This window comes from Trichomycterus rosablanca, chromosome 19, assembly GCF_030014385.1.
Source record: "Trichomycterus rosablanca isolate fTriRos1 chromosome 19, fTriRos1.hap1, whole genome shotgun sequence".
NCBI lineage: Eukaryota > Metazoa > Chordata > Actinopteri > Siluriformes > Trichomycteridae > Trichomycterus > Trichomycterus rosablanca.
In genome coordinates this window covers 11,053,421-11,077,329 of record NC_086006.1, presented here as the reverse complement: position 1 = coordinate 11,077,329, position 23,909 = coordinate 11,053,421, and the positions used below count along the sequence as shown (strand labels likewise).

The window sequence follows — 23,909 nt, the reverse complement described above, 5'->3', positions numbered from 1 at the left end:
AAATAATAAATGCATAAATAAATAAGTTAATAAATAGATACAAGTAAAGCAAAAAAAATAAAATAAAAAATAAGGTACAAATTGAATAATTCATATTTAATGCTTGTTTATCTTCAAACTAAATTGTATCCTGTTCATTTTGACTTAAAAACCTAAAAGCAAGCAAAATAAATAAATAAATAAATAATATATAAATAAATAATTAAAAGAAAAATAATAAATTAATTTAAATATAACAATAAAATACATAAATAAGTAAATAAATTGATAAATAAATAAAATAAAAAAATGAACAAATAAGTAAATAACTAAATAAAAGAAAAAAATAGTTAATTAATTAATTACAATAAAACTTTTGTTACAATAAAACAATCAAAATACACAAATAAGTAAGTATATATTAAATTGATAATAAATCGATAAATAAAAAAAATAAAAAAACAAGCAAATACATACAATAAGTAAATAAATAAAAGAAAAAAAAATAATTAAAATATAATCTAAATACATAAATAAAGAAGTAAGTAAATGGATAAATAAATAAAAGAAAAAACACGTAAATAAATAATGTACACTACAAAGATAATGTTTCACATTTGATGCTTGATTATCTTCAGTTAGAATTATTTTTAAATTCAATTAGATTTGTACTGATTTTCACTAAACTGCTTCATGCTGGTCAGGGTTGCAGCTGGTCCACATAAAACGATGAAGCAAGGAAGAAATACACCCTAAACAAGATGGTAAATGATCAAAGGGCATCACATACTAACCCCCTGATTATTTTAATTACACAAATTGTGTATGCTGGCTGATCAAATTTGGTTTGTTTAAAAAAGTGCTGTGTCTGTGTTAGGAAAATTAAAAGAATCAATTGAATCAAGTGAATCAGACATGTTGGATTTATTAAGATGAACCGTTTAAAAGAACTTTCCATCACTGATTGACTAGTAGTAGTGGAGAAAAGTGAAAGGGCTCTTGGAAAAGTGTGTGCGCTTGTGTGGAAGTGTGCATAGGCCTGAGGCATGGCAGTGTGTATATGTGTGTGTGTCTGTGTGTGTTTTGTCCCTGCTTTTTCACCTGGGGAGTTAAAAAGCCAGATTAATCTGCATCCCCCTGAGCCGTATGTCTGTCACTGTGTCACCAAGAGGCCAAAACAGAATGAAGAAGGGGTCACTTTCATGCTGCCAACAGCTTAGCCGAGCACAGGCTTGTCCCAGCTGAATTTTCCCGTCTAGAAAAGTTAGTGTGTGTGTGTGTGTGTGTGTGTGTGTGTGTGTGTGTGTGTGTGTGTGTGTGTGTGTGTGTGTGTGTGTGTGTGTGTGTGTGTGTGTGTGTGTGTGTGTGTGTGTGTGTGTGTGTGTGTGTGAGAGAGAGAGAGAGAGAGAGAGAGAGAGAGCATTATGAATGCATTTATTTTATATAAAGTGTGCATTATAGGATGCAAGCATTAAGGCCACCCCCAAAGCCATTCCCTGCTTTTTTGTTTCGAATGACTGATTTATTTTCAGGACTGGCTATGACCCAGCGTGTCAGCGAGATGATTTCTACATGTGTGTGGGTATATTAGAAGTAGTAGTCTGTGTGTTGGAAAGGAAGATGATCGATAACTCCCATAGCTGTTAATGCAGGGCTCACTGCATCTCATTAAAAATGAATGCGAGTGTGCGCGCGTGTGCGTGAGCGTGTGTGTTACGGTGGTCTATCCCAGTGGTGCCAGCTGTTTATCACTCCCTCCGAAAGAAGGCGGGAGCGGTCAGAGGCTGGAAGGGTTGCTATGGTAACCGAGGTTTTTCATTGCTTCTTGTTTTATGGTAGTGAGTTCCAGTCGCCGTACACATCTGGATAGATTGGCACGGGCTAAACTGTCGCCCAAAAGGAGTCTCGCTTTCTTATTTACCACCATCGGGACGTTGTGTTTTTTACGCTTACACTGCATGACCAAAATATGTGGACACCCCTACTAATAAGTGGGTTTTTCTGTTTTAAACACATCTATTGCTTACAGATGCATACAGTTTATCATACAGCTGTGCACTTTATGTAGACAGTCATTGGCAGATGAATGGGTCACACTAAGAGCTTAATAAATGTGGCACTAGCATGTCATGCCCTGTTTCCATTAAGTCATTCAAGCAGATTTGTGCCCTGTTAAAGCTGCCTAGTGCATCAGCTCATCTACATAAGCTTGCAGGACTGTAAACTAGATCAGGGTTTTTCGCATAATAATAATAATACTACTACTACTTCTACTACTACTACTACTACTACTACTAATAATAATAATAATAACAAATCAAAAATAATAATAATAATGATAATAATAATAATGATGATAATAATAATGATAATAATAATAATAATAATAATAATGAAAACTATATTATTAATAATAATAATGACAATGATAAATAATAATAATAATAGTAATTAATAATAACAGTAATAATAATAATAATAATAATCAAATAATAATAACAACAACAATAATAACAACAACAATAATAATAATAATCAAATAATAATAATAATAATAATAACAACAATAATAATAACAACAATAATAATAATAATAATAATAACAATAATGATAATGATTATTATAACTATTATGATGAATGATGATAATAATAATGATGACAATAATAATAACAATAATAACAATAATAAAAAAATAAATAAAATAAAAATAATAATAATAATAATTAAATAAACAGGTGCTTAGACACAAAATTAACTTGTACATGTACGCCCCTTGTGGAGGCTTTACGTTACATCTTGTGAACCACAGTGGGACCAGATTGCTACATTTTCATTAGTTAAGTATATTCCATTTTGATGCATTGTTTGTGTTGCCTGGGTCATGGTAAAAATCATGGACAAAATGTGGGTCACTTGAACCTTGGACTACATGCCCACATTACTGGAGGAGGCATAATGGAATAATCAGGAATCAACCTCATCCAGCATATTTGGAATAAATTAGAATGCTGGCTGCAAAACCATCCTTATGGCAGCATTAGCGCCTAAAAGGAAGTAAATTCCAGCAGTCATCAGATATTACAGTACATATTATTGTGATGTATGTTTTATAGGTGTCCACATACCTTTGGCTAGTAGTTTTACATTATTTTTACTCAGTTCTTGTCTTCCTCTCTTTCTCTCTCTCTTTCTAATGGTACATTACTCCTCATTTCTCAGCCAGGGGGTCTGGGAGCATCAAGTTAATGTGCACATCTATTTCTAATGTCTATTAGTAGCTTCCAGCACCATCAGCCTGCTCTCCCATCCATTTCCAGCTCAGCACCACTCCACAGGCTTTTTTATATGTTTTTTTTTTCCTTCTGTTCCACCCCCCACCCCCACCCTCCAAAAAAAGGAAAAATGAGAGCATTTACATAGTACAGCTTCTGTAAGTAGATTTATTTATTTATTTATTTATTTAAATCCTTTATTTCAGGCATCCTCAGATCCATTGAAAACTTAATCAGCAAATAAAAAAATATGAATAATTTCCTTTACATGATAGATAGATCACATGCAGTTATAGAGACAATGTGGTGTCTGGGATATTAGTAAATTCTAGTAGGAAAAACAAAACAAAATGGTGATATCAAAACTGAATTAAATTTGGATGGAATGGATTTTTTTTTAGCTGGTATCTTCCTATATTGCTTTTTGACTTAACAGATTATAAATAAATGAATAAATAAATAAATAAAAAGTCCAAGTGTAAATATATCGACAGCTATTAACACCCACATAGTACAATTTTGTTCTCGTGTATTAAAAAAAAGAAAAGAAGAGTAAAAGATAATCAATGCACCAGAATTTATATTAAACAAGAATAAGTTCACAATAATAATAATAATAATAATAATAAAATAATAATAGTAATAGTAATAATAATAATAATAATAATAATAATAATAACAATAATAATAATAGTAATACTAAAAATAATAGTATTAATAATAATAATAATAATAATAGTAATAATAAATAATAATAATAATAATAATAATAATAATAATAGTAATAATAATTATGATAATAATAGTAATAATAATAATAATAATAGTAATAATACTGTATTTCTAGTAAGCATTGCTAATGCTCTAGTGTGTTCAAATAGGTGGCTGTTGGTAGTAGAACAGGCTTCACTGTGTCAGGTGAGTGACTGTGGCATGTGGTCTAAATGATGGGCAACAGCTGCTCTGTTTTACTCCAAACTCCGGTCCACATACTTACCCCCCCCCCCCCCCCCCCCCCACACACACACACACACATATACACACACCTGCTAAAGTGTTAAGTCTCTGCCTGTCAGCTGTCTCTATCCCATATTCTTTATCAGCTGCTAACATATCCATACATCTGGCTCATTCAGAGTTAGCCTGTGCTAATATTCACACCCCTGGAGCATTCAGACAAACTCAGTCACGCTTATCAGCAGTGTCCATTCACACTGCCCACAAGGCACGGTCCCAAACACTACACCAGCGAACGCAGGCGATGCCAGAATGTCATCTGGTTGCAAGCTGGTCTGTCTTCTGTCGTTGGAACGTCGGGTGGTGGTGTGTTGTGAGATGCGGAGAGCCACCGGTCATTTTTTTTTTTTGCTTTGTGAGATGTGGCCCCTGGTGTGCTTGTTTGCTAGCAGTTGCTAGCTGTGATGGACTCATTACTTTGGACCACCTGTTTGTCCTGGGGCACAGAGAGAAAGACGAATGAAAGCCGGCATCACCCGCAGTCGGCTTTTATAAGTGGTGCTGAGTGACACCGTATGTGAATATAAACTGTGTGTGTGTGTGTGTGTGTGTGAGTGGGGGACTTCATCAAGCTGGACTAAGTGTCTTGCTTACCCCAAATAAGTGCTGTTTATTGTCACAGACGTCCTACTAGCTTTTGACATGGTCATACAAACACATGGTCATACAAAGCTGCACTGTGGAAAATAGGAGATAAGAAGGTCCTGGGTTCTATTCCCAGGTTAAGCGGTCTGGGTTCATTTCTGTGTGGAGTTTGCATGTTCTCCCTGTGTCTGTGTGGATTTCCTCTGGGTGCTCTGGTTTCCCCCCACAGTCCAAAGACATGCAGTCAGGTTAATTAGAGATACTAAAATTACCCTTAGGTAGGTGTGTGTGTGTGTGTGTGTGTGTGTGTGTGTGTGTGTGTGTGTGTGTGTGTGTGTGTGTGTGTGTGTGTGTGTGTGTGTGTGTTTAGTGCTATTCATCTTTTCAGACTAGAAATATGGCACAATGAGCTGACATAAACAAACACAGTAAGAAAGTCCTGGGTTCTATTCCCAGGTTGAGTGGTCCCTGTGTCTGCATGGGTTTTCTCTGGGTGCTCCAGCTTCCTCCCACAGTCCAAAGACATGTAGTCAGGTTAATTAGAGATACTAAAATTGCCCTTGGGTGTGTGTGTGTGTGTGTGTGTGTGTGTGTGTGTGTGTGTGTGTGTGTGTGTGTTTGTGTGCTATTCCTCTTTTCGGACCAGAAATATGGCACAATGAGCTGACATAAACAAATACAGTAGAATGAAAGAGTAAAAGTGGTCCTGTAGCCTGGTTGTCAAGACAACGCCTCCTCAAGATGCTGAGCATAGGGATGCACGTGCAGGCTGGTTTGGGGGGGAATCGTGGGTCAGTGCAGGACACAAAACAATATCTGCAGCCTGCTGCTTGTCCTGTGTGTGTGTGTGTGTGTGTGTGTGTTTGCATATTTATGAGATCACATGATAAGGAACAGTGTGTACATCATGTCACCAAATAAAGATGAGCTATTTTTATAAACCTACACTTTTTGGCTAGTATCACACTTAACATCCTTACCCAGAAGAGGCCGGTAGTTATGTGCTCGCCCCACAGGGGTATCTCTCATAAGCCCCCTGCGAAACACCTGTCTACTAAGAAAAGATGCAAAGAATAGAGCTGGCACCAATACCAGCTACTCAATCCACCAGTAATGGCTATACAGCCTCTCAAGGAAACCCACCAATAAGGGCGCATTCACATGAGAAGTGGCAGAACCGCTTTTGCGCCAGCTGTGCCCTCATTTCCTATGGAGTGTGGCGAGCCCTAAGCAACGTGCACCGTGCACTGTTGCAGTGTTGTGCTCACGACCTTTTTAAAGCTCCTTCAATGAGACAAACTGTTTGATATGATACGGTAAAAGCGACCATTAATCACCATGACCATTAATTATTACGAGAAGTTTTGTGTTCCTGTGTTGTTCATTTAACACATTACACCACATTAAGGTTTTTTTTTTAACAATAAGCATTTTAGACTCTTAGAAAAGCTGACTCTCACAATTTCTCAGCACCTCGAGCTATAACAGAAGTTTAAAAGTGAAACAGGAGGGAAATCCAGCTAATACATGTGGACGCTTTCAGAGTGAATTTGATGTTTATTCCACACAAATGCAGATTCATCTCAAATGCAGATTCGTCTCATATTGGCACTTTGATGACATTGTACTGCACCACTGAGCAAAGCAGCAGCTCTAATGTCAATGCGCCCATAACCTGGCGGTGACTATACAATAAACGAAGGCGTACATTTTACACTCCCTTAAGAACCGCTGGAAGAAACAGCTGAGCATAACGCAGCCCAGCATATCGCTCATGCACCAGTGGTGAAAATAACAATCATCTGTGACCCAATGGCATGGCAAGTGAGCATGACCCTGCAGTCTGTGTCCTCTGTCGCTCTATAGGTCAGATGGGCCGTTACAATTAAATATCAGCATGAATTTTACATTTAGCTTGGTGTAAATATTATTAAATATTTATTGCTTTGCATTTGCATTTCTGTGACATTTCTGTATTGATTTGAAGTAAAACGTTGGCATATTCGAAGCCAGTCAGCCTGTTTGACTGAGCAAAATGTGCCAGAATAAAGAATAAATCTTTATTTATGTGGTTTCCATCTAGTGCTTTGTAATAATAAAATATTGATAGTGTACATAAAATTAAGGCCAATGAATAATAACTGATTTACTCAAGCAGTATGTCAGGTGTGTTTATATGACTAAATATAATATAGTTAATTTTGGACCTGTGGCACAGTTGCTCAGTGGGTAGCAGTGTCGCCTCACAGCAAGAAGGTCCAGGGTTTGATTCCCAAGTGGAGCGGACCGGGTCCTTTCTATGTGGAGTTTGCGTGTTCTCCCTGTGTTTGTGTGGGTTTTGTCTGGGTGCTCTGGTATCCTCCTACAATCCAAAGACGTGCAGTCAGGTTAGTTGGAGATACGAATGTGAGATGTGAATGTGTGTGTGTGTGTGTGTTTGCTCTTTGATGGACTGGCGACCTGTTCGGATTGTTTCTTACCTTTAGCCTGGTGAACTGTACCCATCTTGACCCTAAATAGGATAAAGCGGTGTTACAATAGACAATAAATGAATAAATGAATGATTGTGGACAGTGTTTTTGGATTTTAAATGTTCAGTCAATACACTCTATGGCCGAAAGTTTGTGGACACCCCTCCTGATTATTGAACACAGGTGTTTCTTTTTTCATATATTTTATTTATGCATTTTCTTCCAGTTTCTCCCGGGTCCTTTCTGTGTGGTTTGCATGTTCTCCCCGTGTCCGCATAGGTTTCCTCCCACAGTCCAAAGACGTGCAAGTGAGGTAAATTGGAGATCCACAATTGTCCAAGACTGTGTTCAATATAACCTTGTGAACTAATTAACCTTGTGTAATGAGTAACTACCGTTTCCTGTCATTAATGTAACCAAAGTGTAAAACATGACGTTAAAATCCTAATAATAAACAAACAAACTCCCAGTTTAGCGTAATCAATTTGTCTTCTGCTGCTGGGGGATCCCTGATTGCAGTCGAGGTGGGTATATCGCTGCTCACACCTCTTCAGCCCTTAGCGGAACCCTTTTTCACTTATGCACTCTGCACAGGTGCCTCTCTATCTGCTAATCGGGGTCCCCACCCACATAGTCCGGTCATCCCGCCCTAGCAGAAACGTGTCTGCTGCAGGCACTGCCAATTATGTCCGCTAAATGGCGCCCTTTGACCGGTGGCAATATCGGGTTTTGAACCGAGGAGTTCAGAATCTCGGCGCTGGTGTGCTAGTGGAATATCCTCCTGCGCTTTGTCTTGAAGGCAGGTGTTCCTGACCATTGTATAAAAATCTATTTCACAAAATCCATTATAAGCGTTTGAGTTTGTGGCTATTGTTTGCAAGGCTTATTGTTTGTGGCAGAAAGCAAGGTCTTTATAGACGTTATAGATTTTCCAGTTTGGATGGGAGGAACAGGGCCCTGACCTCAACCCTACTTGGAATGTTGATAGTGAGCCAGACTTTCTTATGCAATGTCAGTGTCTCAATTCACAAATGATGTTTGGCTGAATGGGCACAAATGATCACAGACACACTCCAAAGTGCGGAAAGATTAGAGGCTGGTGGTATTCATTGCGGCCGTGTGTGTGTGCGTGCGTGTGTGTGCGCATGGGGTGTGTGGGAAGAGGGGGGGGGGGGGGGGGGGGGGGGGGGTAGAAAATCCTACCTAACTGCACAGATGCACTACACTGCACAATAGCTCACTGTACAAAAGCAACGGCTCCACAGCTGCACACACTGGTTTTAATCTCCCAGATAAGCTTTAACACACACATACACACACGTACAGTGCACCAGTTGCTCCTGCCACACACCCGTCATCCAACCCAAACCGATGCAAACACCGCCACATACCCATTAATATCCTGATTGTTCACCCGTTTCACACATAACCCAGCCCGTTACATTAGCGTTTGACCACCGTGGTGTTATCTGTTATGAATAAAACGCATGTTGTGGTGTTTTCCTGCTGCCTCTGCTCTCCTGAGATGATGGAAATCAATAGTCCTGCTATCGGACTATTATCTACTTTCCACTGGAGCCAATTAACATCTTTTGAACCCCCGCCGTCGGGTCAGAGCAATAATGAAAAGCTTTCTCTCGGCTCAGTGTGGAGTCAATGAAAGCCAATGACACAGAAAGGCTGCGCCGCGCGTATGATCTGAAAATCAGTCCGGATCTGATAAAAAACACAGTGCTCGACATTGTGCATTTGTAGGTAGGTGCTAACAACTTCTGTCTGATCTCTACAGGTGACCCGGGTACCCATTGTGTCATGCGAGCAGTACGGGACATGTAGTGAATGTCTGAGCTCCGGAGACCCGCATTGCGGCTGGTGTGTGCTTCACAACATGTAAGTGCTTCGTCTATACAACAATCTTTGTGGACTTAGTTTACACCATGCAGAAGGAACACTTAAATTATTTTATTTATTTATTTATTTTCAATCCATTTGACTGGTCAACTGATCAAACTATAGATGCACGAGCTATGGACATCAACCACAAAAGCAAAAATCTGTAGATATCTAAGCAATAATTGTATTCATAATAATCATAATTAGGGATGCCAAGACTCCAGTTTTTAACTAAACAGTCCCTGTTATTATCCTAGTTATAATAATAACAATTATAATCTAGCGCAGATTAATGTCACAGATCCAGCATTTCTGTGTATGTGCATGTTTGGGGTGGTTTTGTTTATAGTAGCAAGTCGACGCCCCTTCATTATGATTGGTTGGTAATGCTAATGATCCACAGCTAAAGCTCATTGCAGGATGAATGCCAAGGTATTTAAGGACTGCCTGTGGATCATTCAGCAAAAGCTATTTTGACTGTTATGCTGTTCATGGTTTTGATGTATTAGTAGTGGAAATTTTAGCAGCAGTAGGTCAGGTACACTGGTGGTGTTAGTAATAGGGCCAGTGATAGCTCAGTGGTTAAGGTACTGGACTAGTAAACAGAAGGTTGCCGGTTCAAGCCCCGCCACCACCAAGTTGCCACTGTTGGGTCCCTGAGCAAGGCCCTTAACTCTCAATTGCTCATTGTGAAAGTCGCTTTGGATAAAAGCGTCGGCTAAATGCTGAAAATGTAAATGTAAATGTAAATGTAATAGTGGTTGCATTTGTAGGTATATTTGTCATATATAGTAATAGTAAAAGTAATAGTAGCAGCTGCAGCTGTAGTAATAGTATAAATAATAGTAGTTTTGGTTTAAAACAGTAGTAGTGGTGGTAGGAGTATCAGTAGAAGTGTTGGTGATGGTAGAAGTAGTCTTAGTAGCAGTAGTAGTAGTTATTATAGAAACAATATCAGTGATACTGGCATTTTTTTTAAATAGTGGTTGTATTAATATTTATATTGGTTGTAAGTAGTAGTAGTACAAATAATGGTAGTTTTGGTAGAAACAGTAGTAGTGGTGGTAAGACCATTAGTACTATCAGTAGTATTAGTAATAGTGGTTGTATTAATATTTATATTGATTGTTAATAGTAGTAGTAGTATAAATAATGGTAGTTTTGGTAGAAACAGCAGTAGTGGTGGTAAGAGCATTAGTAGTATTAGTTATAGTGGTTGTATTAGTAATTATATTTGTCATATATATAGTAAAAGTAAATGTAATAGTAGTATTAGTAATAGTATAGTACTGGTAGAAGGTGGTGGTAGGAGTATCAGTGGTAGTGTTAGTAATGGTAAAAGTAGTCCTAGTAGCTAATGGTAGAAATTGCAGCAGTAGTAGTAGTACTTTTGGTAGAATCAGTTTTAGTGGTACTAGTAGTATTAGTAGTAGTAGTTGTATTAGTAGTTATATATGTCATAGATAGTAATACTAGTTGTTGCAGCATCAGCAGTGATAGTATAAATAATATTTCTGGTAGAAACTGTATTGTTGGTGGTAGGAGTATCAGTAGAAGTGGTAGTGGGAATAGTATAAATTGCAGCAGTAGTATTAGTTATGGTAGAAACAGTATTAGTGGTACTAGTAGTAAATAAAATAGTGGTTGTATTAATATTTACATTTGTTGTAGATAGTAATAGAAAGTAATAGTAGTAGTAGTAGTAATAGTATAGTATTGGTAGGAAGTGGTGGTAGGAGTATCAGTAGTAGTGTCAGTGATGGTAGAAGTCTGAGTGGCAGTGATTGTGGTAATAGTAGAAATTGCACCACCACCAGCAGCAGTAGCTTTGGTAGAATCAGCTTTAGTGGTACTAGGGGTATCAGTAGTAGTGTTAGTGATGGTAGAAGTAGTCTTAGTAGCAGTGATTGTGGTAATAGTAGAAATTGCACCAGCTGCAGCAGCAGCAGTAGTAGTTTTGGTAGAATAAGTTTAGTGGTACTAGTAGTATTAGTAATAATGGTTGTATTAGTAGTTATGTGTGGTAGTAGTTGCAGTAGCAGTAGTAATAGTGTAAATAAAAGTAGTCCTAGTAGCAGTGGTTGTGGTAATAGTAGAAATTGCAGCAGCAGCAGCATTAGTGGTGGTTTTGGTAGAATCAGTTTTATTGTTAGTAGTGGTGGTAGGAGTATTATTATTATTGTTAGTGGTGGTAGAAATAGTTATATGATCAGTGGTAGTAGTAATAGTAGAATATTAGTGGTACTAGTAGTATTGTTAGTAGTGGTGGTAGGAGTATTATTATTATTGTTAGTGGTGGTAGAAATAGTTATATGATCAGTGGTAGTAATAATAGTAGAATATTAGTGGTACTAGTAGTATTAGTGGTGGTAGGAGTATTAGTATTATTGTTAGTGGTGGTTGAAATAGTTATATGATCAGTGGTAGTAGTAATAGTAGAATATTAGTGATACCAGTAGTATTAGTATTATTGTTAGCGGTGGTAGAAATAGTTATATGATCAGTGGTAGTAGTAATAGTAGAATATTAGTGATACTAGTAGTATTAGTATTATTGTTAGTGGTGGTAGAAATAGTTATATGATCAGTGGTAGTAATAATAGTAGAATATTAGTGGTACTAGTAGTATTAGTGGTGGTATGGATATTAGTATTATTGTTAGTGATGGTAGAAATAGTTATATGATCAGTGGTAGTAATAATAGTAAAATATTAGTGGTACTAGTAGTATTAGTGGTAGTAGTAGTATTAGTATTATTGTTAGTGGTGGTAGAAATAGTTATATGATCAGTGGTAGTAGTAATAGTAGAATATTAGTGGTACTAGTAGTATTTCTGAAGTAGTCTTAGTAGCAGTGGTAGTGGTAATAGTAGATATTGCAGCTGCAGTAGTAGTTTTGGTAGAATCAGTTTTAGTGGTACTAGTAGTGTTAGTAATAGTGGTTGTATTTGTCGTAAATAGTAATTTTAGAAGTAGTAGCAGTAATAGTAGTAGTTGCAGCAGCAGCAGTAGTTTTTTGTAGAATCAGTATTAGTGATAGTAGCAGTATTAGTAATTTGTATTTATGGTAGATAGTAATAGTAATTTTAGTAGTAGTAGTAGTATTAGCAATTACGGGCTGAATATGTTACTCAAAAACAGGATAAAAACCCCTGGACTAAAACCCCCTAAAACTCCATCCACAAAGCATAGGGACCATTACTGTCACCTAGTGGTATGTGTGTGAAACTACATAGTTACAGATCAGCTTTTGTTTTTGTACGTACTTGTAATCATTTGCACCTGATATCATTGCATGTATTGTTAATACTGTTTGTATGATGGTTCCTGGATCATTTCTCCTCTTCCCACCATGCAACACTGACAGATTTTCCCCTAATAACGCCGCCAGCTCAGACTGCAAGCATTTTTTTTCTGACAGTGGCAGCTCTGTGAAAAGTGCACTTAAAGTAATTTGCATGGCCCTTGCGGCAAGAAGGGGTCAAATAACAGCTCGAGTGCAAGGTAATTCAATGTGCCTCATCAGCATGCCGGAACAGGTGCTGCTAGCCTCTATGTGTTTAAACACCTCTCATTTTAACTGTAGAAGTCTCTTTTCATTAGAAAATACATCGATGATTAAGTGATTCGGGTCCACCGTTACGGCAAAATACACCTGTTAAAGGGTCTGTGATGGAAGATGGAATTAAACCTATGCATACACATGCACACATCTGGATTAATGGCTGGAAAGGAAACACGGTATGGAATTCAGCATGGAATTGTTTGGAACAGTGAACTCTTTAAATGAACTGTACTGTTTTGTTTAAGAAGCCAATACGCTGCATATTTGGTCAGTTATTTAGTTGTTGGCAATTTAAAAAGCATAATTGTGCAAATTATGTTTTTTTTACCCATGTTTGCCAGACACATGCTACCTCTGACGTGTGTACTCCACGACCCCTTGTAACTCCCCCATACTTTGGTGGATTCGCACGTTAGGCCAGTTTCCCAACACGGAGAGTCATGCACTGATCTCCACTTCTGTACAGGCACCTCGAGCTGCTAACCAGGCTCCTTATACAGAGTGAAAGACCCCGCCCCCTTAGACTTAGTGGCCGATTTTGTTTGCTGCAGGCGCACAACCGACCGGTAGCAGAGCTGAGACTCTGGCATCTCATGTTAAAAAAGTGGTTGTATTAGTAGTTACATTTGTAGTAGACAGTAATAGTAGAACTAACGGTAGTACTAGTAGTAATAGTGTAAATAATAGTAGTTTTGATAGAAACAGTAGTAGTGATGGTAAGTGTACTAGTAGTGTTAGTGAATATCAGTGGTACTAGTAGCATTTCTGTTAAAAATAGTAGTTATGGCCGCTCAGGTGGCTCAGCGGTAAAAACACACGCTGGAACCAGAGCTGGGATCTCGAATACATCGTATCGAGTCTCGGCTCTGCCTGCCGGCTGGGCTGAGCAGCCACATGAACAACGTTTGGCCTGTTGTTCAGATAGGGGTGGGATTAAGCCAGATAGGGTCTCTCTCTTTCAAAACGAATGCAGAGCGCCCCCACATTTAAAACTTTTAATGTCTTAATCGAGTCTACTTCGTACACAAATGTGGTAAAATTGGAAAGGGTCTTTCTGAATTTCTAAAGCCCCGTTTGTTGCATGGTGGCTTCACAAAAAGAAGGTCCTGAGTTCGATTCCCAAATTAAGTGGTCCTTTCTGTGTGGAGTTTAAATGTTTCACTAACAGTCCAAAGACATGCAGTCAGGTTAATTGGAGATGCTAAAATTGCCCCTAGGTTTGAGTGTGTGTGCCCTGTGATGGACTGGCGACCTCTCTGGGGTGTTTTTACCTCTGGCCCAGTAAGTTTTACCCACTTTGAGTGGTAAAACAGGTAATAAATGAATTAATGAAGTCCCATTTGTCATAGATGCCTTTGAAACACTTAAATCTGGTCATTAAAAGGGATGTCCACATATTTTTGGCTCTATATTGTAGCTGTGTTACATTGTATCCCTATTTTTCTGTACTGTTTCTCGCTTCTCTGGTTGACATGGCTCCCTCAGCCCCTGATGTGTCCGCACCAGGTTCATGTTCCACGATCCATGCTGTGGTGATAAAATTAGCCTTCCCTTTCTCAAGCTGTCTCCTCGACCCTACTCCCTGCTCATGTTTGCTTATTTCTAACCTCCCCAAAAGTGTCGCTCCCTCTAGAAATGACCGAAAGAAGAAAAAAAAGTCAGACCTAGTGATAGATGACCCTCCACGCACTCGCACCTTCGATGCCATGAATGGGTCTTTCTCTTTTTCTATTCGTTCCTCAATACCCGCGCTCTAGTCAGCTCTAGTGTTGTGCTAGCCCTCGTAATTAGCTACATGGCAGCGTATTAGCATGATCCAGCCCGAGCGAACCGAAGCAAGCGGTCAGGTCCCCCCTCCTCGTCTCAGAACGGCGCGATTCGTCGACGGCCCCTGTAATTACCGCCAGCTGCCGCCTGACGAGCGGGGAAAAAAAAGCAGAAGAAGAGAGAGCCAAGCCGAAGGTGACGGCCAGAGAAACGAGTCTGATTTCAGCGTGTCGGTAACAGACAAAAGCGACCTGCGTTTAGATTGCGCTCGCAAACACTTTTTTTGTCTCGAGCACACTCGAGGCGCACGGCTGTGGATAAAAGCCCGCTTCAACCACGCTGCACGTTATGCCCACGCTCCTTCCTGAAGCTCCAGCTCAAAGGAGTTTCTCTCCCGGTGCTTCTCACGCAGGCCATTCACAGCTTGCAGAGAAATAGAGACCGGGAAAAAAGGTTGGTGGGAGATTGGGCTGGATTAATGTCCCACTCAAAAATGAAGGAGACTAATCCTTCTGATCGGATTGACTGACCTTCAGCATGGTCAGAGGGCATCGGCGTTCCTTTCTGAGTTACTCTAAAGAAAAAGACACAGAAAGGAAAGCTGCTTGCTTGGACTTATATATATATACACTCACTGTCCATTTTATCAGCTCCACTTACCATATAGAAGCACTTTGTAGTTCTACAATTACTGACTGTAGTCCATCTGTTTCTCTGCATGCTTTGTTAGCCCCCTTTTACCCTGTTTTTCAGTGGTCAGGTATTAGATCATTCTCAGCACTGCAGTGACACTGACATGGTGGTGGTGTGTTAGTGTGTGTTGTGCTGGTATGAGTGGATCAGTCACAGCAGCGCTGATGGAGTTTTTTAAACACCTCACTGTCACTGCTGGACTGAGAATAATCCACCAACCAAAAATATCAAGACAACAGCGCCCTGTGGGCAGCGTCCTGTAACCACTGATGAAGGTCTCGAAGATGACCAACTCAAACATCAGCAATAGATGAGCGATCGTCTCTGACTTTACATCTACAAGGTGGACCAACTAGGTAGGAGTGTCTGATAGAGTGGACAGTGCGTGGACACGGTATTTAAAAGCTTCAGCAGCGCTGCTGTGTCTGATCAATTCTTACCAGTACAACACACACTAACACAGTGCATTGGTTAGATCAAGCAATGTAGGGTGATCAGGTCTGGCATTCCAGTCGTGTCTGCATTCCAACTTATCCCAAAGCGGCATTTAGCAGATGCTTTCTATATGGGGCTTTACAGTGGTGAATCTGCAAGGGTGGGTCTTGAACCGGCATGGATTTTGCTCATGGATCGTCTTATGCTCCTGCTATATATTACCTAAAAATCTGTCTTAGTATCTGTGAGAACACATTTACACTGCTCCAGAGTCCAACGCCAATGTGATTTACAGCACTCTAGTCAATGCTTGGACTTGCTCCTGGTGAATCTTTGCTTGTCTGAGACTGCCTGGCCATTGACACCCAATCCACAAAGCTCCTGACAAACAGCTTTTGCTCCTTTGTGGCTTTCGGAGGCAATTTAGAACCAATTAAGCAGTATGTTTTGGCCTACCTGCTTGTGGATGCACAATAAATTATAGTAATCATTTATTGGGTGGGTTTGTAGGGCAGAAATGTGATTAATTTGGACGTCAGTGAGATTTTAATGCTGAACATTGCTTGTTTGTTGAGATTCCATTGCTGTTCACTTATTTTTTTGTGGATAAAATTGTCAAAATTGGTATTTATAAGTTGGCAAAGTGGTATTATTGGCACCAAGAATGAGTGTGTGGGATGAGAGTGCGTCCAGTTCTGAACTGGCATCTTGTTTGCATGGTCGTCGCGGGATATCCAAAGATGAGGCGATCATCACAGTGGGTACCAGCCTTTGATCTGTGCTCTGGGCAAACACTCCTTTGTATTTTCTCTTCCATACTCTATTCTCTGGATTATTAATACCCACCCCACCCCACATAGCAAGCTTTCTTTCTCGTGTTTATTCTTCTTCAATCACCTCGACTACCGAAATATCATCTCCTGGCTAAAATGAAACATGAAATCTACACCCACCAACCCGTGCTTCTTGATGGAGCTCTATTGATCCTACACTGCGGTGTAGATACACAGCGCTGACAGCTGGGATGTGTAAAAGTGAGGCCGTTTCACCTGCGCCTTCGGGCCGACGTTATGAGCCGGAGAGGCAGAGAGAAAGTCCGAAATCAAATTCATATACCTGTCGTTTAGGCACACTAAAGCAATACCGTGCGTCACCTTCCGAACGACGTTTAAATAAACTGTCAGTCCTGGAGCGGTCATGCAGAATAGGATTTATCAACCTTCTAATTGCTGATTAACGCCCATAACAAAGTCAGACTAATCACAGCAACACTAATAACCATCAAGCTGAGGTCGGTACATCGGTTAGTCCCCTCTGCGCTTATCGAACGCTAATCAAACCTTAGTTTGGAGCACAACCCTGAGACTGTATCCATCAGTACACCAATTGAGCTCCCAATTGCATATTGATCAGCCGAGTGAACGGCACAGCATGCTTCTGTAAGAAGTGAAGTCTGTGTGGTCGCGGTAAAGTGTATTTATAGCTGGGATAGAGGAGGCTGAGGAGATGGATCTGATGAGGAGTGATGTGTGGTTTTCATGGGCTCAGTGCAATTTGGTTTCAATAGCTGTACTGGGAAACGTGAACCGATTAACAGAAATAAACATGCCCTAATAATGAAGGGACTGGGATTTAACCCTGCTCTGTTTCTCTACTCATCTTCTTTCTTTTCTAAACCCTTCCCCCCACCTTCCTAATTTATTTTCAATTCCCGCCAGCAGCTACTAACCTTTACGTCTTGTATCCTTCAAGATGAACTGCCACCCACCACCTCATGTTGGACTGCTTTGTTTCTACACTCACTGTCCATTTTATCAGCTCCACTTACCATATAGAAGCACTTTGTAGTTCTACAATTACTGACTGTAGTCAATCTGTTTCTCACCCTGCTTTCACCGGTATTTAGGTGGTGGATCATTCTCAGCACTGCAGTTACACCGACATGGTGGTGGTGTGTTAGTGTGTGTTGTGCTGGTATGAGTGGATCAGACACAGCAGCGCTGATGGAGTTTTTAAATACCGTGTCCACTCACTGTCCACTCTATTAGACACTTCTACCTAGTTGGTCCACCTTGTAGATGTAAAGTCAAAGACGATCATTCATCATTTGCTGCTGTTTGAGTTGGTCATCTTCTAGACCTTCATCAGTGGTCACAGGACGCTGTTGGCTGGATGTATTTTTGGTTGGTGGACTATTTTCAGTCCAGCAGTACAGTAACAGTGAGGTGTTTAAAAACTCCCTCAGTGTTTGTGTCTTATCCACTCATACCAGCACAACACATACTAACACACCACCACCATGTCAGTGTCACTGCAGTGCTGAGAATGATCCACCACCCAAATAATACCTGCTCTGTGGGGGTCCTGACCATTGAAGAACAGTGTGAAAGGGGGCTAACAAAGCTAGCAGAGAAACAGATGGACTACAGTCAGTAATTGTAGAACTACAAAGTGCTTCTATATGGTAAGTGGAGCTGATAAAATGGACAGTGAGTGTAGAAACAAGGAGGTGGTTTTAATGTTGTGGCTAATCAGTGTATATAGTAAGTAAACATTAGCTAGTCCAGCATCACCTCTATAGTTACATTTTGCTTAAAAAAGGGTGGGGGTGCTGAAACTAGAATCATACCATCATTATTTGTCTGACAAAAAATTGTCCACAAAAATTTGAAGATGGTTTCAGGTTTTGGTGTTTTTCTCCAGTAGCAGCAGAGCCACTTCTGGAACTCTTTCCATGTTGTGATCACGTCCTGCTGACTATCTGGGTGGAAAATGTCCCTCAGTCCCATAACAGGAGTAGACAGGGGGAAAGAAAGGAAATCTCTCTGTCATCTATCTCCTTTTGTCATGGTCGTGTGTGGAGGGAGCTGTGTGTGAAAGGACAGTGTAATTGCCTGTCTGAAACACAGGACTAAAAGCAGCCAGTGGAGTAGAGCCCAAAGGTTAGCCTGCTGTAGCCATCACCTTCCTTGTCAACTTAACAAACACGACACACACACACACACGGCTATAAACCCATGTGTGTATCTTAATGATGCAGACTTGGAAAGAAAAATCCCCACGGCCTTGAGAACACCATTGACTGCGATAATACAGACAATGCCAGGGACGGGCAGACGGACCGAGACAGACAGGTGGGGTGGGCACAGACTTCAATTAGTGGGAGAAAGCCGAGGAAAATCTCTAACTACATACACATACGCACAATGACTGTCTATCAGCACCATGGCAACTGCAGCATCCCCATACCCTCTCCACACCCAAAAAATAAAAATCAATGCTGAGCTTTGGCAGATTATTCGAAGCACACCCCCCCCCACACACACACACACTTAAAGACAGTCAAGAATTCACCAGCCATCCCGGACATCTGAAAGCGCATTAAGTGTCATTTTCCCTCGAGCATTAGGAATGTAAAAGAGATGCGGAAAATTGCACGCTGACATACTCCATCAGGAAGGTTTTCGAGAGAGAGAGGGAGCGAGAGAGAGAGAGAGAGAAAAACAGGATAGATGAAAGAAAAGAGAAACCAATAAGCTAAGACAAAGAGAGATTCAATGCAGCTTGGAAATGCAATACTTGTGTAATACTGTGAAATAAACAGAACTTAATGTGATATTCTCTCTCAGCGCTATTGAACGCAGCACACTGTCGGTTATTAGGCTGTGTTTCGGACAGACATTGGCAGTCCAGTTCATTCTTACACACTCTACATCCGTCCTCCCTTCCAGAAGCCACTTAAAATACCTTAACGTGTAGTTCCGTAGCAGAAAGCTTGAAACGGAACCAGAAGTGCCAGAAGTGCTCATCTTAACAAAGCCTCTATGCTTTTTATTTCTATTCCTCGAGTAGAAGTCTTGAATACAAGGATCTTTACTCATATTTTCTGCAGATTTAAACTGATATTCTGTTTTTTGGGGGTGTAATTTGAGGATAGACGTTGATAAACACACTGCTGGAACTGCAGATGGAGGTTGAAGCGGTGCTTTGTTCAGCACCAAGGACAGCGGCTGCTGTTGAACAGGATTGGAATTTATCAAAAACTAAGGTGTACTAGAGCAGCCCCCCCTGTTTAAAAAAAAAATCTGGGACCCCCTTGACATGGGTTATCATATTATTCACATGTCTTCTTGCTCATGGGAAATCCATGTTGAAGGAATACACCGATCGGCCACAACATTAAAACCACCTCCTTGTTTCTACACTCACTGTCTATTTTATCAGCTCCACTTACCATACAGAAGCACTTTGAAGTTACTGACTGTAGTCCATCTGTTTCTCTACATACTTTTTTAGCCTGTTTTCTCCCTGTTCCGCAATGGTCAGGACCCCCACAGGACCACTACATAGCAGGTATTATTTGGGTGGTGGATCATTCTCAGCCCTGCAGTTACAATGACATGGTGGTGGTGTGTTAGTGTGTGTTGTGCTGGTATGAGTGGATCAGACACAGCAGCGCTGCTGGAGTTTTTAAATACCGTGTCCACTCACTGTCCACTCTATTAGACACTCCTACCTAGATTTAAAGTCAGAGACGATCGCTCATCTATTGCTACTGTTTAGGTTGGTCATCTTCTAGACCTTCATCAGTGGTCACAGGACGCTGCCCACGGGGCGCTGTTGGCTGGATATTTTTGGTTGGTGGACTATTCTCAGTCCAGCAGTGACAGTGAGGTGTTTAAAAACTCCAGCAGCACTGCTGTGTCTGATCCACTCATACCAGCACAACACACACTAACACACCACCACCATGTCAGTGTCACTGCAGTGCTGAGAATGATCCACCACCTAAATAATACCTGTAGTTGTCCTTGGAGAGTCCTGACCATTCAAGAACAGCATGAAAGAGGGCTAACACAGCATGCAAAGAAACAGATGGACTACAGTCAGTAATTGTAGAACTACAAAGTGCTTCTATATGGTAAGTGGAGCTGATAAAATGGACAATCTTCCATATTCCAACAGCCTGTTGGTTGCCCCATCAATCACGTGTGATTTTTTTTTACTCTTCTCAAATAAATCTCATTGGGACCCCCATCTAGGCTCACTGCATCCTGATTGAGAACCAATGTACTAGCACACTGCGTATATGGCCAAAACAATGTGTGCATCCCTGGGGTTCTGGGGTTATAGCCAAACCTATTGCCAACAGATATTTTGATCCTGTTCTATAAAATAAAGCAGTTTTGGGGGGGGGGGGGGGACTTTGTGCATAATGTGAGCCTTGATATGATTCCATATTGTTCATATTGTTTTATTAAAACAGTTGTACTAAAAGAGAGGTTTTTGGGAAGGGAAGTAACTCTGTAGCAATGATTACTACTTGTGTGACACCCTGACAACGAATAGAATATAATGCGTTTATTTGCCATATATACATATACACGTGTACAGTACAATAAAATGCTTTGTCCGCGTATCCCAGCTTGTTTGGAATCTGGGGTCGGAGCACAGGGTCAGCCATTGTACGGCACCCCTGGAGCAGACAGGGTTAAGGGCCTTGCTCAAGGGCCCAACAGTGGCTGCATGGCAGGGCCCGAATTCGAACGTTTCTACTGTAGGTTACCACTGTTCCTCCACTGGCCTTTTATTATGACACAAGGTGCATTTTACAGAACACAATTAGTCTTATTTATTTTATTTTTTTTATTCATTTTTTTCCACCATTAAACTTAGAACAACTACTTAAGGGTCAGATTTATACTTCACCTACAGGTATGTAATGAAAAGCTAACACCTTTGTCTATTTTTAGTAATAATAATAAACTATAGAGATTAAATAGCAATATTACATACACATAGATGCTACTTATGATGCAACAAACTGGTAATTATTATTTTTAGCACCCTGGTCTATTATTTTACATTTTTACCTTCTAATTCTCTACACAGGTCACTGGAGTTCATCCACACCAAATCTGCCCTTTGCATTGTGCATACTTGTTACTTGTGTGTGGCTAAAACACCTAATTAGATAGGCTGGCCACATGCATCTGTCCATATAGTATACATTTATTTAAGCACTTAGTCCTTTTATCCCTTCATGAGCACACAGGGACAGGAGACTAAAATTAGATAAGCAGTTCAATAGGAAACAGTGATGCCATTTTTACCTTCTCTTTTTGTCTGTGTGCTGTCGAATCTTTGGTGTAATGAGGTTTATTGATTAATTATTCATCTCGCTTCACAGGTGCTCTCAGAGGGATAAGTGTGAACGTGCCAATGAGCCCTACCGTTTTGCAGCCACTCTAAACCAGTGCGTGAAGGCCACTGTGTACCCTGACAGCATCGCGGTTTCTGAACCAGGTGTACCGGTAAGAGACTTTAACGCACCTGCACATTTGCTCAGGCACAATTTGTACAGTTTAGCTGAGAAGACTTTCTGTCTTGCCAATCTGACTTTTAGATGCAAATGCAAGCAGATAACTCAGTAATTATAACAATCGTGTTTGTGTACACAATGCAGTTGTATTTATTTATTTATTTTAAATCAAACATCTGTAATAATGAAGAGAGAGCAGCAACTACTTTAAATCTATTACGCTAGTCGAGCTATAGTCTGGCCCAGTATCTACACAGACATGATTGGCAGTGTCTGCTGGTGTAGGCATCATGTCCAGTGTATTCCTGTCTTGCACACAGAATTTCTTAGTGAAACTGGACCTGGAACTGGATTATTATTATTATTGTTTTGTTTTGTTTTTGTTGTTTTGTTGTTGTTATTGTTATTATTATTCTTACTATTTTATGATTATTATTATTATTGCTATTAATTATTATAATTAGTATGATTATTATTATTAATATTTTATTGTTTTGTTATTATTATTATTATTATTATTAATAATAATAATAATTATTATTATTATTATTACTATTTTATTACTACTATTATGATTATTGCTATTAATTATTATTATTATAACTATTATTATTGTGATTATTATTATTATTATTATTATTACTGTTATTATTATTATTGCTATTAATTATTATTATTATTATTATTATTTTAATTTTTTTGTACTTCAATAAATAACTTTCCATTCCAATAATAATAATAATAATAATGATAATAATAATAATAATAACAACAACAACAACAACAAACAACAACATAGAGACATAATTAGCTCTGAGGGGTTCGAGGGGTCATGGGAGGATTAGGTTTGTCTGAAACCGACTAGCAGTGTAATTTGTCATTGCATTACACTTACTCACACATGCCGGGCAACAGCCTCACAGCAAGAAGGTCCTGGGTTTCACAGGTGGTCCTAGGTGGTCCTGTTCTTTTTCTGGGTGGAGTTTGCATGTTCCTCCCGTGTCTGTGTGTGTTTCCTCCAGTCCAAAGACATGCAAGTGAGGTGAATTGGAGATACAAACTTGTCCATGACTGTGTTTGATATTAAAGACTTGGACTGATGAATGACCTGTCCTGTCATAAATGTAACAAAAGTGTGTAAAACATGATGTTAAAATCCTAATAAATAAATAGGATGTCCTGGTGATGCTGGACTACAGACCTGGTGATTCAGACCTGCCTGCTTGAGCTTAAACACAGTAAAGCTGACCTGGTTTGATACTCACCTCTGTTTAGTGTCTGATCCGGTGACAGCCATTTACCCAGACACACCTTCATACAGTCATGATTCGCAGCTCATCCGCAACAATGGAAAAAATTCAGGGGATACGTCAGAGAACCGACTCTAAAAGTCAGCGTTTAAAATGCAGAAGAGCAACTGTGGAGTCTACGACTCTCTCTAGCGACTGTAAACACAGATTCTAATTCATTCCACATGGAGACGTGTTGATGCGCTGCTTTCTCGCTTCTGGCTGAGTGGTAATGCGCGGTGTGGGTGGACGGAGGACCGAGCGAGTGAACAGCGTGGAGGAAAGGTGCCTGTGTGGGTGAGAAGGCAAAAAGTGCAAGCGTGTAGGCCGATGTGAGGGATTTGTTTAAGGAACGGATGATGTTTAGCAAGTTAGAATAAAAAAGAGTCATTGGCTCAGGTTTCTTTTTAGAGCTTTTCAAAGTAGAGTGAAATTTTCTCTTCGGTTTGTTTTGTTGTCCGCAAACGAGCAATTTACTCGTTAAATTCAGGCTGTGAGGCATTCAAAAGCAGAATCATGAAGAAAGAAAGAAGTAAAAAAGTACAGTTAGGGTTTAAACAGTCATGTGAATGATATGTTTGCCTTTAAATGAGCTGTTTTGTCGCGCAGTTCTGTACAAC

At 39.8% G+C, this 23,909-nt stretch overlaps 1 protein-coding gene across 1 annotated transcript in view; it reads left to right on the top strand.

The window, feature by feature from the left end:
- plxna2 (plexin A2) overlaps nucleotides 1-23,909 on the top strand; it is a 344,169-nt gene that overhangs the window by 191,901 nt on the left and 128,359 nt on the right. The window contains exons 5-6 of the mRNA XM_063016157.1: nucleotides 9,117-9,217; nucleotides 21,869-21,992. Coding sequence (XP_062872227.1) covers nucleotides 9,117-9,217; nucleotides 21,869-21,992 — 225 coding nt within the window. The remainder of the gene's footprint in view (nucleotides 1-9,116; nucleotides 9,218-21,868; nucleotides 21,993-23,909) is intronic.